The sequence below is a fragment of the Psammomys obesus genome, unplaced genomic scaffold, assembly GCF_907164565.1.
Source record: "Psammomys obesus unplaced genomic scaffold, mPsaObe1.curated_primary_1811, whole genome shotgun sequence".
NCBI classification, from domain to species: Eukaryota; Metazoa; Chordata; class Mammalia; order Rodentia; family Muridae; genus Psammomys; species Psammomys obesus.
The window spans coordinates 2817516-2835370 of NW_026593286.1; the positions used below are offsets into that span (position 1 = coordinate 2817516).

The window sequence follows — 17855 nt, forward strand, 5'->3', positions numbered from 1 at the left end:
ATAGGTGCATGGCTTCACCCACAGAGGGCCAGAATGGGAGACCACTTAACGGTCTCTTGATTCATTCTTCCACTCCCCTGCTAACTACCCGTCTCTGTGGTGGTTTGCAAAAGAATGGCCCTCATAAGCTCATGTATTTATACTCAGTGTCCAGTTGGTGGAACTGTTTGGGAAGAATTAGGAGGTGTGTCCTTGATGGAGGAGGTGTGTCATTGGGGGGTGAGGGGATTGGGCTTTGAGGTTTCAAAAGATTTGTGTCATTCTTTCTCTCTCTGTCTCTTGGCTGTGACTCAAGATGTAAGCTCTCAGCTACTTCACTAGCACCAAGCCTGTCTGTCTGTCTGTCTGTCTGCCTGCCTGCCTGCTTGTCTACTGTCATGATGGTAATGGACTCTTACTCTCTGAAACTGTAAGCCCCAAATAAACTCTTCACAGCAATAGAAAATTAACTAAGGTGCCTCTCCCTCCCTTCCTCCCTCCCCCCCTCTGTTTCTTTCTCTCCCCTTCTCTCTTCTGTGTATATGTCCATCTACTCATCCATCCAGCCAAGCAGCTGTTCACCACTATGCCTGCCCATCTTTCTTTTCTTTCCTTCTATCTAACCACTGGCTCTGGCTTCTCAGGCTGTGTCCTAGCCCACAGTGGCTTAGTCACTTTAGACTTTCATCCATCATCCTGACTGTGGCTCTGCTACTATGAACAGCCCCCTAAGAAAAGTGCTTGAGGGAAAGAGGGGATCTGCTTCCTGATCTTGAACTCCTGGGTGGTGGGCCTGGGAGGCCCTCAGCTTGACTTTCCTTCTGCCTGCCACCCATGCCTGCTCAGTCTGAGCCTGAGCCTGCAGAGAGCGTGGTGGACAGAGGTGCATTGCAGGATGGCAAAATGGGAGGGGTCTGTGTCAGCCCAAGCAAGCAGAAAGGCTTTGGGACCATCAGCTGACTTCCTGGGGTGACATCAAAAGCTAAGCACCCCACAGCCTTCAGGATCCTTTCAGATATGGCTCTGACTTCTCTCTATGCAGGCCCTGGTCACACTAGATGTCTGATTAATCATGTTACACAAGTCCAAAGGGTTGTCCATGTTCCTGCCACAGAACAGAGATATCCTGGCTGGGAGGAAAACAAAATGGAAGTCGGCAGAGGCCCCACTGTTGACAGCTGTAAATCCTGCTGTCTGCATACACATGCGGGGCTTTGGGAAGAAAGGGATGGCTGGGCACCTAGCAACAGGTGAGTCATTTCGTTTCTCACACCAAGGCTGGTCCCCATGACGAGCCCACCGGACACCCTGGAAATAGGCATCACTCTGTGCAATGACACGTGCCCGGGCTGGGTCAGTTCTCAGAACAGCAACTTTACTCATTAAGTTGTTTTTTTCCCCCTCTTCTTTCAAGAGAGTCCTCTCCAGGAGGTTGGTGCAACGGTCAGCTGCTAAAAGCACACTGTTCGTGCAGAGGGTCTGAGTTCACTTCCCAACACCCTCACTGGGTCCTGGTGGTTTACGAGTACCTGTAACTCTAGCTCCAGGTGCTCTAGTATTTTTCTCTAACATCCAGGAACCTGTACAGTCTGCTCTCTCTTTCTTGATTAATTAAAAAAAAAAAAGATCTTAAAAGGGGTAAAAAAAAAAAAAAAAAAAAAAAAAAAAAGGAAGACAGTGTCCTCTCCTTCCGTGTACTTGGTCTTGACCTGCTGTGTGTACAGGAGCCCAGCAGGGGAGAATGAAGCTTTGGGGTCCTGGGGCTGAGACCTGTTTAGCTGGGTTGCTGAGAGTCGCTAAGAGGAAGGGCCGCTATGTTGTTTTTTTGTTGTCCCACAGCGCCACCTCCTGGTTATTATGGTGGTGACAGTTTTGAAATTGGCAGCTTATTGCAGTCAGGAAGCATAAATTCCTACAGCTCTCAAGATGGCTAGTTCTAAATGACAGACAGCTCCCTGGCTATGAGTCCTCAACATGGCGTAAAATTTGAGGAAAAAAAAAACTAGAAAAACAAGGACTTCAAATATTGGAATTGTTTACAGCAAGAGCTGGAAAGCGCAGGGGGCTGGAACATGACAGAGGACTCCTGAGGACTGCTTTTCACACAGAGGCCAGCCAACCACACGCTAACGGTTCTTCAACATCAAAGCATGCCTGGAACATGCCCAGGCCGGCTTCCTCCTCACCTCCGCCCTGCAGCCGCCCACAGAGGGACCGGATCACTTTGGCACTCCCGAAATGCTTGAAGCGAGCTCGCACGTGCTGGTAGTACCACTCCAGGGAGCCAGTCTTCACAACTCTGCAGGGAGACGAGCCTGAGGCAGTGTCTTTCCCCTTCCCCAGCCACCGAAGGGACACACGCAGCTCAGACACCGTCAGGGCCGCTCTGCCTCCAGGCTCACCTGGCCAAGTGGCAGGGGTCGCAGAGCCAGCCCTGCTCTTCTGGGTGGGTGTGGCTGCAGCTTTTGCAGACAAAAAGGTTGCACTCTAGACACTGCCGCCTGCTGTTCACGAGGAGCCGGTAGGGCTGCAGGCAGCGGGCACAGTGGGTCTCGTTCAGATGGGCTGTGTCCAACAGCAGCTCCCTCTTGGAACTCTCCTTTTGTATCTTGCCTTTCAGCCCCCTTGGGAAAATGCAGGAATAAGAAATACATCAAGCAGATGTTTCTACAAGTGTGTGAGTGGACACAGCGTGAACGCACACATATGCACTTCCAGATGCCGAAAAACAACGGCCCAAGCTGAGGGAAGGTGCTCAGAGGCACTCTGACTATTGGTTGGATGCCATCTCGCGCTCTTCCTGGAGGGACAAATAGGCTGGGCTTAGGGCTTACTCCTATAAGGCTAGAGTCGAAACCTATGATTTTCCCAGAAGTGACACTGCCCTTAAGCATTTCTGCGGCATTTATGGTTGAACCCTGTGCCCTCTCCTATGGGTAACAATCCCTGGGGCGAGGCCAGGTGGCATTTTCCGTAGCAAGTGGTTTTGGGTGTCTTCCAGCAAGCACCTAGCTGAGGCCCTGGACTGTTCTGCAGAGCCTGCCTGAGGTGCTTGGCTTGGAGAGTCTCCAGGTAGGAATCACCATGCAGCCAGAAGTCCCAGGAGAAACCTGTTCTTCAAGACCAGCAGCTTTGAAATTACCCAGCTTCCTGGCAAGGCTGCCAAGTGGAACCAGCTGCAACTGACTGGAAAATGTACCCCAGATCCCAATGAATGTACCCCTCTTGTTCCGAGTTTCACCGGCTACCTGCCAAAGATAATATTTTTAGTGTTAGATGGGATAATGGTAATCTGTCCTGAGTGAGAGAAATCAGCAGCACACTGTGTCCACTGTCTCCCGAGGACCTTCTAATTTTCAATGTCCATGGGACACTTCCTGTGCAGAAGTGTGAGGGGTGCTGGGAGGCAACATCTGGTTTGAAGTGGTACTGGCCCATTTCAACGGCCAACAAGAAAAAGAAGGGTATGCCTAGGACACACACACACACACACACACAGAGAGAGAGAGAGAGAGAGAGAGAGAGAGAGAGAGAGAGAACAGAGAGAATAGTCATAATTTTAGATACTACATTGTTTTTTTATACACCTTGAAAAAGTACTGGGCTTCATCATGGCATCCTCACAGATGTGTCATTCATTACACTTTGTTCCCAAGTGCGACTTCCCCAACTACCCCTCCCCCAAAGCTAGTTCCTTTTTCTTTTCCTAGTTAGACCCCACTTATGCCTTCCTTTTGCCGGGAATCCATTACCCCTCCTATTTCCCACCTCACTTAAGATCTCTTCCCCTACCGGGCAGGAATAGTGGTGCACACCTTTAATTCTAGCACTTGGGATGCAGAGGCAGGCAGATCTTTGTGAGTTGGAAGCCAGGCTCATGTACAGAGAGTTCTGGGAAAGCCAGAGCTACATAGAAAGACTTGGTCTCAAAAAGTCAAAACCAAACCAACCCAAAACCCCCAAAAGAAATAAACAAGCAAACTAACAAAAATTCTATCTCTTCCTCCCCTCTGATGATCCCCTTTCTAGTTTTGTGTATTTATAAGTTACGCAGATGTAAACATAAGAGATACATAGAAATGAAAACATTCATCTTTCTGAGGCTGGCTTATTTCGCTTAACAGAAGATTTATGGTTCTATCCGTTTTCCTGCAAACCACATGATGTCAATTTCCTTCATGGGTGCATAAACGTTCACTGTTTACATATACCACATTTTCTTTATCGATTCATCTGTTGATAGACAGACTGGTTCCATTTTCTGGGTATTTCAAACAGTGCAGCAATAAACAGGGTGTGGAAGTGTTTCTGTGCTGTGCTGACTGAGAACCCTTTGGGGGTGTGCGCAGGCCTGGCGTGGGTCTTTTTCAGGAATCTCAACGTTGACTTCCGTAGTGGCTGGAACTAGTCCAGATTTATTCCAGCAGTGAATAAGGGCTCCTCTTTTCCACATCCTTCTCAGCACTTGTTTTCTCAATGGTAGCCGTTTTCACTAGGGTGAGATGGGTGTTTGTTTGTATTTTCCTTATGCTCAAGGATTCTGATCATCCTTGAGGTATCCGCCATGTTTTTAGTTCTTAGGAGAGCTCTCTGTTGATTTTATTAACCCACTTAGTGATTGCTGGTTTGGTTTTTGGTATTTAATTTTGTGGTTCTTGTGATGTATTTTTATAACCATTCTATTCAATTCTTAGCTGTGCTGTTAATCTCTTCCTGTACCTAGGCTATAAGACCAACTGTGTCTTGGGTATGTACGTATGGGAAGAGACACAGTGGCTACAGGCTTGGCTGCATCCGTCACTTCAGATATTGGAACATATGGTATTTGAACAAGAGTGACTAGCTACTTGTGCTGGCTGGTCTTACGTCAACTTGACACAAGTTAGAGTTATCTGAAAGGAGGGAACCTCAATTGAGAAAATGCCTTCATAAGATCCTGCTGTAGGGCATTTTCTTAATTAGTGATTGATGTGGGACAGGTCCAACCCATTGTGGGTGTTGCTGTGCCTTGGCTGGCTGAGCAAGCCAGTAAGCAGCCACTCTTCATGGTCTCTGCATCAGCTCTGCCTCCAGGTTCCTGCCCTATTTGAATTCTTGTCCTGACTTTCCTTAACGATGAACAGTGCTGTGGAAGTGTAAGCCAAATAAATTCTTTCCTCCTTAAGTTTCTTTTGTCATGTGTTTCATCAAGCAATAGTAACCCTAACTAAGACAAGTTGGTACCAGGAGTAGGGTATTGCATTGCTGTGACAGACCTGACCATGTCTTGGGGAAGACTATGGAAGGGCTTTGGAGCTAAAGGCCACTTAGTGTTGAGAGATCAGTGAGCTCTTCTGTAGGAGCTTGGAGATATGAGTGTTGTTGAAGGAAACACGGAAAGTCGAGGCGTGTTAATCGCAGAAAACAGTGGCAGCTTGTGAAGTTTCAGAGGGAGGTTACAGACTGTTGGGGCCATCTGCTATTTTGTTACAATTACATGGTTCTGGTGAGCTGGGGCTGAACAATCAGCTGCGATGAACAAGAGGCCAAAACTGCTCAAGTGAAACTTTTCACTCTGCTGGGCTCTTGCTGCTGGTCAGCTGGAGCTGATAAATTAGCAGTGATCGAGAAGAGACCAGCATCGTTGAGATAAAAATCTTCTGGGAAGTGTCTCCTGAGAGTCAGCACACAAAGGCTGTGCTCCAAAGGCAACCAAGGGTGTACCTCACATTGTTAGCTGAACGTGCCAGTGTGAGGATCACAGGCGGTACTGGTTTTGAAGGCACAAAGGAGAGCTCGGTGCTGTGAGAGGCTAGGAGAAGATTGATGAAGGTGCAGCTCAGTAGCAGCTGGATGCCCAGGACTGAAGGATCGTGCCGAGAAGCTGAGGCTTGGTACCAGGAAGAGAGCCCAGGGAAGGCTATTGGTGAAAGTGCAGCCCACTTTCAGCAGGGACCCCAACAGTTTGGAAATGCCAGTTCCACGGGATGACCGCCAAGGGCGGCAGCGGTGGTGCCGGAGCCTAGAAAACACGGTGGTGTGCTGCAGAGGGCAGGGCTGTAAAAACGACCTCTTGGGGGACCCAGAAGATCATGGGTGAATCCCAGACAAGCGAACATTGTGTTATTTACACATTTTGGAGTTCAGTTTTGCTTGTTCAGATTGCGACTTTAAAAGACTGGATCTTAAAAGAGATTAGCTATTTTAAAAAGACAATATTTTTTAAGCGTTTGAAGTTTTAAAGACTGTGGGACTTTTAAATTTGGAATGTTTATATTGTAAGGTTGATAGTAATGTGTAATCTTAGGGAAGAAGAAAAAGGAGAGGTTATCGTTTAACAACATTGTGTTTGTCAAGTTAACAAGGGTTAATTGTGCTAGGCAGTTATGTGTCAGCTTGACACAAGCCAGTGTTATATCTGAAAGGAGGGAACCTCAAGACCCGTGTTACACCTTGAAAACCAAGAAAAAGTGGGTACGCAGTGGCCAGGAACTTGGAGCAATACTCTTCTCTAACCGTAGCACAGTGTAGGTAAAGCCACAGCCACAGCCACCTTGCTTTGAACAGAGCCACAGACCTTGGACCCAGCCTCCTTCACTTTTGCCTATCTGCACCAACCGTGAAAGCTGTGAGTCACCCCTCTCACTGGACCCCTCCATTTCCCCTCTAATGGGAAATAGAATCCTGGGGGCAGCCCAAGAAGGAGGTATGAACATTAGAAGCACAAGGCAACGAGAATGTAAAGAGAGCCTGGGCCCAGGGAGGGGCTGGAAACAGATGGATCGGGTGTTGAGTTTGGGGGAAAGCATGCTTCCCCATTTCAGGTTCTAGGAAGAGAGGAGCAAGGAGACACCATGCTGTGAGGTCAGGAGATAACTTTTCAGCTGCTGGGCGCATCACCTAAGCTGGAGCATCATCCGGGAAGAAGTGTAAAGGAACCCCCACTGCAGAGATTTTTTTTTTCAGTTACTGCTAATTTTCAAGCTGTTCCCTCTCTCCCGGAACGCTGAGGGAATGGGTGAGATGAATGAGAGAAGAGAGAAGATGAAGGCAAAGTACAGAGAGCAGGCCTGAGGCTGCAGAGCAGACTCTGGGGAGTGGAGACAGATGAAGTGGGAGTGGAACTCGGATCCTGAGGCAGATGTGAGGTACTGAGAGCCAGGGCGCTGACTAGGAAGATACAGGGCCGGTGTGAGGAGCTGCAGTCTCAGGGACCCGGCTGGGGTCTCCAGGGTGGACACTATCCATGTCACAACATCCAGCCAGGACTATTGGCACAGGAGTCGGCAGACAGTGCACGGTGTCTAGGCCTCATGGCCTGTGTTACTGTGAGGGCCACACTGTTGGTTTGGCCCAAACCAGGGAAGGAGACTCATGAGGAGAAGCTGGTGCCGGGAGAGGAGATCAGACATGCAGAAGAGTCTAGGAGAAACCAGAACTCAGTTTTTTGGTTCAAGACTTGAGGACTACGACGAATGATAAGAAAAATGAGGCCAGCCTTTTCCTTTGCACACTGTGACTGTGACCATATTACAGAGGCAGACTCACGAGGACACAAAAACACTCCCAACTTGAGAAAAGACTCAGAAAAAGGGCTGGGTCTACACATTAGAAGGCTCATGGGTGACTCCCAGCCAAGCAGAACCGACTCTCAAGAGCAAAACACAGATTCCTTGCCACTCCTGAGAGCAGTGTGAAGACACGCCCTCTACCCGGGCCTCCATGACTGAAGAGGGAATTCAAAGTGTTACCAGATGATGGTAAAGTGTCACTCAAAGGAAGTGCGACCTTTGGAGACTGCTTCGAGATGCAATGGGAATGAATGAGTAAGGGGGTAGATGCTGAGATCTGAAGGCAGAAGGCGGGGACCAGGGTCAGAGATGTGAAGGAAGGGGCATGCAGCCTTCCTGAAGGCTCTGGGAAAGGAATGGTCAAGCTGGTGAGGAAAGTGCTGGGAGGTTGTAGCTGGAGATGCTTGTGAATGCAGGTGACAGAGGCAAAGCCTCTGAGAACCCCACTGACCTCTTCACAACAATGCTAATCTCCAGCCCCAGCAGAGGCAGATGACTTTCTGCTTACATGGTGCCCATGGAGGCCAGAAGAGGGCATCAGATTCTCTGGAACTGGAGCTACAGATGGTTGTGAGCCATCATGTGGGTGCTGGGACTCAAACCCGGTACTTCTGGAAGAGTAACAAGGCTCTTAACTGCTCAGCCGCCTCTCTAGCCCCTTCTGCTGACTTTTAAATGAGCCTGCCGGGCCTCCTGTGTCTCACTCTGACAGGCCTTTCTCAGATTATCTCAGGAATTCCTGTGTGTTTGCAGAGATCAGAACTGCACACTGCCACCTATTTGCCTTTCTGGGCAGGTTAGCAGGTCTAATATTTGGCTAGTGGGCTGCGTCCTTTGGACAGGATGTGTCATTTAAGCATATTTCAGTCACTCCCTTCCCAGGAATATGAGTCACTGAAGCTGGCGATGCATCAGGGCTGCCCTTCCTGGGTTTTAGGACCATGCAGTGATTCCCAGCACAGCTTCAGCTGAGCACTGGACCCTACATACGGAGGAAGAGACTTTGAGAGGACTTTAAATACTCAGGGCACGAGGCAAGACTGGAATGCAGGCTCTCAGTCTGGCTGAGGTTTCCTTCTATGTACACAGGACCAGGCCACTCAGGTTCAGGATGGGAATGTCCCAGGAGGGAGGGGCTAACAAGAGGAGACTTACTGGGTGTTCCTTCAAGGTTTGCTTTGGCAATACTGTGTTTGTACAGCATAAAAATAATAACATGTGATTATATTTTCTGAACTTAAAACTTGTTGAAGACCATGACATGTGTAAATATGGAACGTATGGAAGATAAGAGACACTTTTCTGGAATTCTCTCTCATTTTAGGAAAATGGGACAAGGGAACCTTAATGCAAAGGTCAGAGATATATAGTCAGGAAACTGATTGTGGAAAACCATGAAATTAAGCTTGTAGTTCCTTCTACAACAAGCTTCAAATAAGAGAGAGAGCACGCACAAGGGCAGTGTGTGTGTTACTTAAAGACTAAAGGAAATGACAAAGACAGAAAACTGAGCTGAGCATCCTGTAATTCCATCACTGGGGAGTCTGAGGCAGGAGGATCCTGAGTTTGAGGCTAGCCTGAGCTATGTAGTGAGCCCACCATCAGAAGTAAGAGAAGGTGGAAAAAGAGCAGGAGGAGCAGGAAAGGAAGAGGAGGAAGAGGGAGAAAGAAGGAAGGAGGAGGAAGGGGAGGATGGAGAAAACCAGTCACCAAATGCAATGTCTGAACCATATTTGAAGATAGGAACCTTTTACAACACCCTTTCCTCCTAGCTTTGAATACTGGGGTCAGATGAACCAAGCCCCTCCCAAGACCTCGCCTGCCAATCCCTAGAGCCTGTGTGGTCTGCTTATTAACCCTTGCACATTTCAGGCTTGCCCTTTGTTCCTCTCCTTTGCTTCTGTTCAGTCTTTGCTCACAGTCTCCTCCCTACCAAATCTGCTGTCCCAGCCCACAGAGGACACACAGGGAAGAGAACAGGCACCAGGCAGACCAATCACCTTTCCTTGTGGGAAGAGGCAGAGGGAGGTGTAGGCAATGAGGTAAATTCTGGCTCAGCTGGCGGGAAGAGTGAGTTACACAGCTGGGGTCACCCAAGAAGAAGGGTGCCCCCTCACGTCACTGAAGAGAATGAAGCCAGCTGCTCTCTGAATCTCTTCAGAGCCATATCACATGCCCCACCTAGTTAGCTCCTTTTCTCTCTTCACAGGGGCCTCAGGACCAGTGGCCCACAAGACAACACCCAGCAGTGGAGTCAAGATCAAAGGAGCTCCTCAGAGAACAGAAACGCAAAGCTTGAGAGAGGAGCCAGTTCCCACCTCTGGCTACATGCCCACCCAGGGCACCTGAGGTAGCAGCTACTCAGGATGTTGCAGGGCCTGAGCTCCATGGTTCAGCCAGACACCTACTTGAGTCTTTCTTCTTCTCGCCTCCTGAGGTCGAAGTCCCGCTGAACCACGGCCCACACATGCTCGGCTTCCTCATCTGTGAGTTTGGAAAGGTCCAGCTTTTTCCCCATCTCTGCGCCTCATCCAGGCCACACCTGTAAAGTCACAGGGTCAGAACCAATCAACTCCAGAAAGCCCCAGGGACACCAAATAAGTCACAGGGTATGAGGCAGGTCAGAAAAACACCCACGGATGTGCACTGGACCAAATGGCTTGTTAAACAGATGAAGACTGTCTGGGGACCAAGGCCGTTTAATAAATTTTGCACAGTTTAAATGACCGGAAGTAAGTAGATGTGTGAGGGAATTAGTTCTTGTCCCTGGGGCATGCACACAGCTGCCTTCTCCTCGGTCTTTTTTTTTTCTGTGAGATGAGTGCCAATGGTTCCTCATTACAGCTCTGAGCCCATAGAGTCATTGCCCATGAGCTTCAGAGCTGACAGTGCAGAGCCAGAATGCACGGTGCTTCACAGAATGGCTCCCTATGCAGGTAGAGTGGCTAATCTCTACTGTCAGTGTGACTGGATAACGTATCTCTGGGTCTATCTCCAAGAGGTTTAGCGGAGGAGGAAAAACCCCATCCCATGGGCTAGGGTCCCTCACTGGAGAAAAATGACAGAAGAGAAAGAGCTGAGCACTAGCCTTCATCTCTCTCCACTTCATCGCTGAGGACTCCGTGTGACCACCCGCCCCACTCTGCCACCATACTCGTCACATGATGGACTGTGTCCTCTGTGTGCCCAAAAGCAATCTGTCTCTCCTTAAGTTGCTTTTGCCAAGTATTTTGTCATAGCAATGGGGAAAGTAACAAGTACCATAGGAAAGGTTCAAGATGATTCGTCATTATCTGAAAGATTCATGGACTTCCAGGGTGGGGCCCACTTGCTTAGGGTTGTCACATGGTAGAGAGACCCCCCCCCCAATGCCATACTAGCCATGATGGCAAATGCACTTGCCCCAGGAATATTCATGTGCTGCCCACAGTGAGACTAAAGGAAGAACCATCTGTATGGACAAGACTGTTAGGGGCTGGGAAGTCACTCAGGAGAGGTCAGCTGAGGGACTGCCCAGTGTAAATTCTTGTGCCCAGTGAATGCCAAGAGCCAGCACTCTCAAGGGGTCTGGGGTGGCTCAGGTGCAGTCAGACCCTGAGTGTACTGGTATGCAGGGTTTCTAGATGACCCAACAGCATGGAAGTCAAACTGGATTTTTGATTAGTTGATTACTTTTACTTAAGGCATAGTCTTGCTGTGCAATCCAGACTCTAATGAAACTCTCACTCCTTCTGCCTCAGCCTCCTGAGTTTGGTATTATATATTTTCACCTTCACATGAACTCCAACTTCAGATTTTAGAATTCTCCAAACCCGATATCCTTGTTAAGGCAAATGTCAATGAACACAGGAAACAAATACAGGTATCAGAGAACAAGATAGCAGAGCCTGATGTTTTCATTACTCTAAGTGTTGTCTATGCAGGCAGCCTTCTTTAGAAGCTGGTTAGGATGAAGATTCTCAGGCTCTGCCTAGCCCTGCCGACTTTGGCAAGCTCCTCAGGCAGTTTGTGTATATGTTAGAGTGGACTAGAATAGCCAGTCCACAGGTCTCCGTGGGAGGCAATATTGAGGGGGAGATTCGTTCCCTTAATAGTCACTAACAGCTTTTGTCTGTATGCTCTGAAGGGTGTGAGGCAGCCCAATGAAAGTGATTCTATAGATGAGCAGAGAAACATAGGCTCTCTATTGACTTTTTGTACAGAGATGTTACATGGATCTCACAAGGCATACCGACGTGACAGTGTATCTGGGTATAAAAGCAGAGGCATCCCTGGCAATGGAGGACCTTCCCTCATGCATCTTCACTGAGAACATGGCACAGCTCCACCCACTCCCCAGGGAGGGCTTCTCTGACCACACAGTAGGCTCCACTCTGCTGGTCATTCCCTACTTCCAGCCTTCTGAAGTTTCTTCATAGCTCTTAGTGGTCAGTGAGGTCATTTTGACTTCCCTAGTACACAGATCCTTTCTATGCTCCTCACTGTTTGCAGCAGGTCATGCAGGGAGGCTGGTCCAGCTGGCTCCAGAAACCACATGGTTCTAGGGAGGATTTTGGTTAGATGCTAGAGATACCTGTTTTGGGTAACCGCAAGTTGAATAGCACTGAGAGACCTGAGCAAGTTTTCCTTGAGGATTTGACCTAATTTCTTGGGAATAGTAAAGATGGGGATCAATCAGGTGCTCTCATGGGGAAATCTGCAAACCCAGAAGTCTCTGTCTTACCTTCAAATTCTGAGATTCACCCTCCTTTAGGCCCTCCAGTTAGAGTCAGTCTGAACATGTAAGAAGAACCACGCTTCTGTGCCAGAGAAATGCTTTAAGTTGGCCACACAGAAGTTAATTGTGACCCATAGCCTCAGCACTCATTAGGCTGAGGCAGGAAAATCTCTGCTTGGAGATTAGTGATTAGATTAGTGATTAGATTGGAGATTAGAGATTACATAGTGAGACCGTATCTCAAAGATGAGTTCAAAGCTAACAACACCAACCAAAAAGGCTGTGATGAATAATTTTCATTGTCTACCTGACTGGATCTGGGGTCACCTAGGAGACACACCTCTGGGCATGTCTGTGAGGGCATTTTCAGAGAGGTTTACTGGAGGAGGACTCAGCCTGAATTTGGGAAGCATCATCCCATGGGCTGGGGTTATGGGCTGAATTAAAAGGAGAAACTGGCTAAGTACCAGCATCCATCCTGCTTCCTGGCTGTGGGTGCTGTGTGTCCAGCTGTCTAACACTCCCGCTGCCACTGCTACAGTCCCTGCCTCTGCCATGCCTTCCCTGACGTGACAGACTGCAACCTAAAACTGTGGGCGACAGCAAACCCTTCCTTGAAAGGCTTTTGTCAGGCATGTGGCCCTCCCTCCCCCTGCAGCAAGGAGAAAAGCGAGTGATAACAGGCTAATAATGATAAGGTAATAACATCCAGGCAGATGTTACTAAAGTGAATTTCCAGAGCCCACGGCTGCCAACTGCAATAGCTTCCCAACATTCTGTGTCTTCAAATTGGTGGAAGATAATTTCTCAATTTTTTTTCACTCACCCCTCAATATTTCCAACCCCCAGCACACTGGTGATTATGAGGAATGCATTTAGAGGGTGCCTTGGTGTGGGCGAGAAAAGGTCACAAGGAACCGATATGCTCTTCAGGCTCTCCCCGCAGAGCACGTGGTGTCTGGCTTCCAGAGAACAGAAGAAGTTCTTATTTGGTGGGTGACTGGGGCTCATTCATTCTGAACCCTCATCATGTTAGAGCAAGTGTCTTACAGGGCAAGTATTCACTCAGGTTCTATTCTAGGAGGAGATGAGCAGCATGACCCTCAGCTGAGGGCCTCTCACCACCTCCTGAAGTAGAAATCAAAGTCCATGCGCACTTACATCCCAAGTGAGCAGGAAAATCCAAAGGACAAGCCGCCTGTTTCTTATCCTCATGGCTTGACTTCTTTTTTTTTTTTTTTAGTTATTAATTTTTAGGTTAGCATGCAGAGTAATTGGTTTCATCAAGGAATCCTCATGCATATGTGTCATTATACTTTCCTAGGGGTGCTCGGTGTCAGTGAGTGAGTGACCACAGCGATATCCATACCTCAGTATGGCCCCAGAGGCCATTGGGTACAGACGACATGCACCCTCCAGCCCAGGCTGAGGCTGTTTCTCTACCTAAGATGCTTGTTTCTTACAGTGAGAATTACTTTGTTTATTAGCCAAATGCCAATGATGCCTGAGGCTAGGAGGAGAAAAAGGGCGGGGGAGCCCACTGTGCGGGGAGGGGTCTGAACCTTTGCTGCTTAGGATGCAACCTCGATGAGGCAGGATAAAAGGGCCAGAATTGGTGCTAGGAAAGCATGGCTGGCAGTCAGCAGTGAAGCTCAGGGTAGAGCCTAGCTGAGATGCCTTAGGGAAGCAGGGTGGAGGGGCAGGCACTCTGTGCCCCACATCTGGGAAGCAGGGTGGAGGGGCAGGCACTCTGTGCCCCACATCTGGGAAGCAGGGTGGAGGGGCAGGCACTCTGTGCCCCATACCAGGTCAGGAAATCTATCTTGACAAAGCATATCTTGGAGAATCTATGATTGACTAATTCAGTGTCTGGAAAACACACACTTATGTCACACACACACACACACACACACACACACACACACACACACCCCGCTAAGCTAAGAACGATGTTGGCACTGTTTGGGTTGGAAGTCCGATGAAGTTTTCCTTTGATGCCCTTTGTGACTCGGGTCCCTTGTCCCTGAGTGCAGGAGGCTCTGGGAAGAGTTTGTCTGATGGTAACTTTGGCATGTCATGTCACTACAGGCCAGTACTTGTTGGCTATCACTGGACAACCAGAGGCTGAGAACCAGTGTCCCCAGTACGCGTCTTCACCTGCCACAGTAAAACCCTCCCGTTTAGAGAATCAATACAAGGCCAAGGCTTAAAGCTCGTGATCAAAATAACTATTTCAAGAAATCGATCTAAAAGTCAAACGAAGAATGTGTTTGACTCCAGGATTTTAAAAAGAAACAAAAAGTCAGTGGCATCTTGAGGACACGATGGGAGCTTCAGTGCCCAGCCCAGGCCAGCACTGGGCATGCTCACTTGAAGTAGGTGAAAGGGCAGCCCCTTGGCCAGGCATGGTGTGCAGCCTGCATCAAGTCGGTGACTCCTATCACCCCTGACTTGCTTGCTCCTCACCAATGGGTCTGCTCTTGTAAGTCTGTACTTGCAACAGTGAAGGGCCAGGAATGTGCCAACCCATAGAGGAGCCAGAGCTGCCTTGTGTGTGGCTGGTGGTGGTGGGGAGGGTGTGGGGTGGGGTGGGGGTGGGGGTGGTGTTAGGGCAGCCTCTGACTGTTCCTTGTCTGTGCTGATAACCCAGTCACGAGCTTCCTGAGCCCAAAGTGCTCTCAAGTTCTCTCTGCTCCACCGCTCAGCTTTAATCCTGTTTCAAACCACCAAGATGCCAGCTGTCCCCAGTTACTTAATGATCATAATGGGGAACAGGGAAGCATCAGAAAGTGAGGCCAGCCAGAGGGAAGGAGGGAGAAAAACCAAGAGGGACCACTCGGACCCAACTGCGGGGTTTCAGGGGAATGTTGTCTTTATCTTTAAAGATTTGAATTAACGCTTTGGCCACACTGAAGGGAAACCTGGAGACAAAGACCTGGTTTCTCTGCTTCTAGGGCTGCCTGCCCCAGAACCTGGCACAGCAGTGACTGTGAGCAAACAAACCAGGAAACAGCTCAGCGGATGCCAGCTGGCAGTGGCAGGGATACCCCCTGTCTGGGCCGGGCAGGTCCTGCTGAGAAAGGTGTAAACAGACATGCCAGCTATGACCCCTTTGGGTCTGTCTCCAGAGCTTCTGGCGGTGGTTATGGGGTGATTAGGGCTCACACCACAGGGATACCGGGGCCTCCTGCCTCCAGAAGCAGATGGGCACACTACCACTCAGAAAGAAGCCCTGGAGCACCAGGTGCCGAGGTGAAGCTCTAGAAAGGCTCCTACAAGCCAGGTGGCCTGCCATCACTTGTAGCTCCACCTCTCTGTTCTTCCTGGTATCTCAGGAGCCTCACTTCTCCATGGCCATCGGTTCTGACCTACATGCAAAGCCTCCACTCCAGGCTGTGGCAAAGAGCCAAACCAGGGGCAGCGTCCAGTGAGTCTGCAGCTGGGCTTCCAAACCAGTTCAGGCATGGGCAGCTTTGCTGCAGACAGGTCCCCCCTTCTCTCAAGATCTCTGCTGTGAGAGGTTGGGCTCCATGGCTGTTCCTGTCAGCTGGCATTCGCTGAGGTGTTCCCAGTTTGTTTGCTCACAGTCAGGGCTGTGCCAGGTTCTGGGGCAGGTGGCCCTAGAAGCTGATAAGTCAGGTCTTTACAAAGGCCTCTGGTCATCTCTAACCCAGTATGATGCTGGGATCTTAGACTTTAGAGGCACCATGGTGGTTGGGTACTGTGTGCATATATGTTGGGGGAGGGGGCCTTCTTTCAAAAGTTGTTTTTGAAAAGAACAAGATAGGGAGCCCTAAAAGATGCTTTAGCTGCTTAACCAGGGCATGTGGCCATTATGTCAACACTGAGGGAAGGAAAAGGCATCATTAGCCTAATAATTCTGGGGATCTCTTTGTCCCTCCCCACTACTCCCCCTCCCTCAGCACTCTGTAGCTGTTTCAGAGCCGCCAATGCTTCCATCAGAAAGACTCACCAATGCCTCATGCATGTGCCTGGACCAGGCTCTCAGTCCTGTGCCACCTGCCATGGTCCCTCAGTTGGGGGAGTGTGTGCCAAACGACAGGTATCCCGCCAAGGACCCATTAGGCCCAGGGATGCCAACCTTACTGCCCGGCTTCCTCTGGTCTTCAGCTCATCCCTTTTCCTGAGACTTGATGGCATGGCTATCTAGTGGAGTCTTGAGCCCTCGTTATCACTCAAAGCTCTCAGAAGGAAACAGGAACACGGCATGGAAAGAGATGGCATGCCAACCCATTTCAGATGAAAGCAAAGAGCTGTGTTTTTAGTTCAGGTCAGTAGGACAAAGGTGTGTGCCCTGTGAAATATTCCTGGATCTGTGAGACCCAGCTCCCTCACAAGCTTGGAAACAGTGGTGGCGATGCCCGAAATGCCTATAGCTCACCCACCTTTCTTCTCTCATCTTCACAATAAGGAGGAGCAGGACCCAGGAGGGCACCAGATTCCACTAAACCTGGTGCTTTCAGAGGTCTGGAGGAGGGCAGGTGCCGCCTTCATGCAGGAATCTGCCTTCCTGCCTTCTTCCCCCAAGGCCAGCAGGACAGCCAGGAGGAAGTTTCTCTCCAAATAGCCCCTCACCCAGGGCTCTGTCTCTGGGGAGTGTCAGGTTTTATCTCAAAGGAGGCTTTTGATTAAAAGCAATGGTTTTAGCCCCAGTTTGGCCCTCCAAGGGTTTAGGGTGGCCAAAACATCCAGAAGAAGCCTTGGAGTTGGTTGGTTGGTTGGTTGGTTGGGTGGGTGGGTGGGTAGGGAAGGACTGAGTGAGCACTTTCTTCACAAGCACCAACCGGAGGGTGGCGCTGCACCCTCCCTGAGACCTAGATCCCCTCTCCTGGGGGTCCTGCAAGCCCCAGCTTCTCCATGCACTCACCAGTTTCTCTCCCGGGGACGCTCAGCCCCTGGCTCTGGCTCCAGGAGTCCTGGGCTCTGCTCGTTGCTCTTAGGTTCTGAGTGACAAACCCCAAGCTCCAGTCCGGTCAGGGTGCACTGAGCTAGACTGATCGGTGTGCAGGGAGCCAGGCAGCTGTGGCACAGGACCTGCCCAGCTTGCCGCCTGCTCAGATCACATGGGCTACTACTCCCTGTCCCGCCCAGCTCCGGGATCACCGTGCACCCCCGGGTGCCGGGACAGGGCACAGGAGAAGCCAAGCACGCAGAGAGAGGACGCCAGGGGCTGAGAGGCTCCGGTCTGGGTGTGGAGGTCCGAGCCTCCCAAGCTGGTTGGGAGAGGCTAGGCTGGACAGGAAGCGCAGCACACACCTTGGTGTCCAGCTTGGCGCCACCACTCCGCCTTGGTCTCCTAGAGGAGGAACTTGCTGGCACAGTGTGTCCTCAGAGAGCGCGATTCCTCCTTGAATACATTCTAACTCTTTAAAGAGACAGCTTCACTGATAGAGAAACCACGGCTAAGAAAACCTCTGAGTCCAGGGTTTCCAGCCAGAGTCTAGCGTCCCCCAGGTCCTCAGATTGCAGGATGCAGCTGGATCCAGAAGAGCCCCCTCCCCCTCCACCGTCCCACTCCCCTCCCTGCCCCACTTCCCCCACCCCTCAATGTAAAGAGAAACAAAGGGGTTTGACCACAGAGGTGCCTA

The 17855-nt window shown here is 49.9% G+C and overlaps 1 protein-coding gene across 2 annotated transcripts in view; it reads right to left on the reverse strand.

Annotated features, from left to right (window-relative positions):
* The window catches only part of Mlph (melanophilin), a 37597-nt gene extending 20307 nt beyond the window's left edge, over nucleotides 1–17290 (reverse strand). For both annotated transcript variants that reach the window (XM_055617097.1, XM_055617096.1), the window contains exons 1-4: nucleotides 17135–17290; nucleotides 9938–10071; nucleotides 2382–2603; nucleotides 2166–2278 (exon numbers count right to left, since the gene is read on the reverse strand). In XM_055617097.1, coding sequence (XP_055473072.1) covers nucleotides 2166–2278; nucleotides 2382–2603; nucleotides 9938–10047 — 445 coding nt within the window. In that variant the 5' untranslated portion in view covers nucleotides 10048–10071; nucleotides 17135–17290. The remainder of the gene's footprint in view (nucleotides 1–2165; nucleotides 2279–2381; nucleotides 2604–9937; nucleotides 10072–17134) is intronic.
* Nucleotides 17291–17855: the final 565 nt, after the last annotated feature.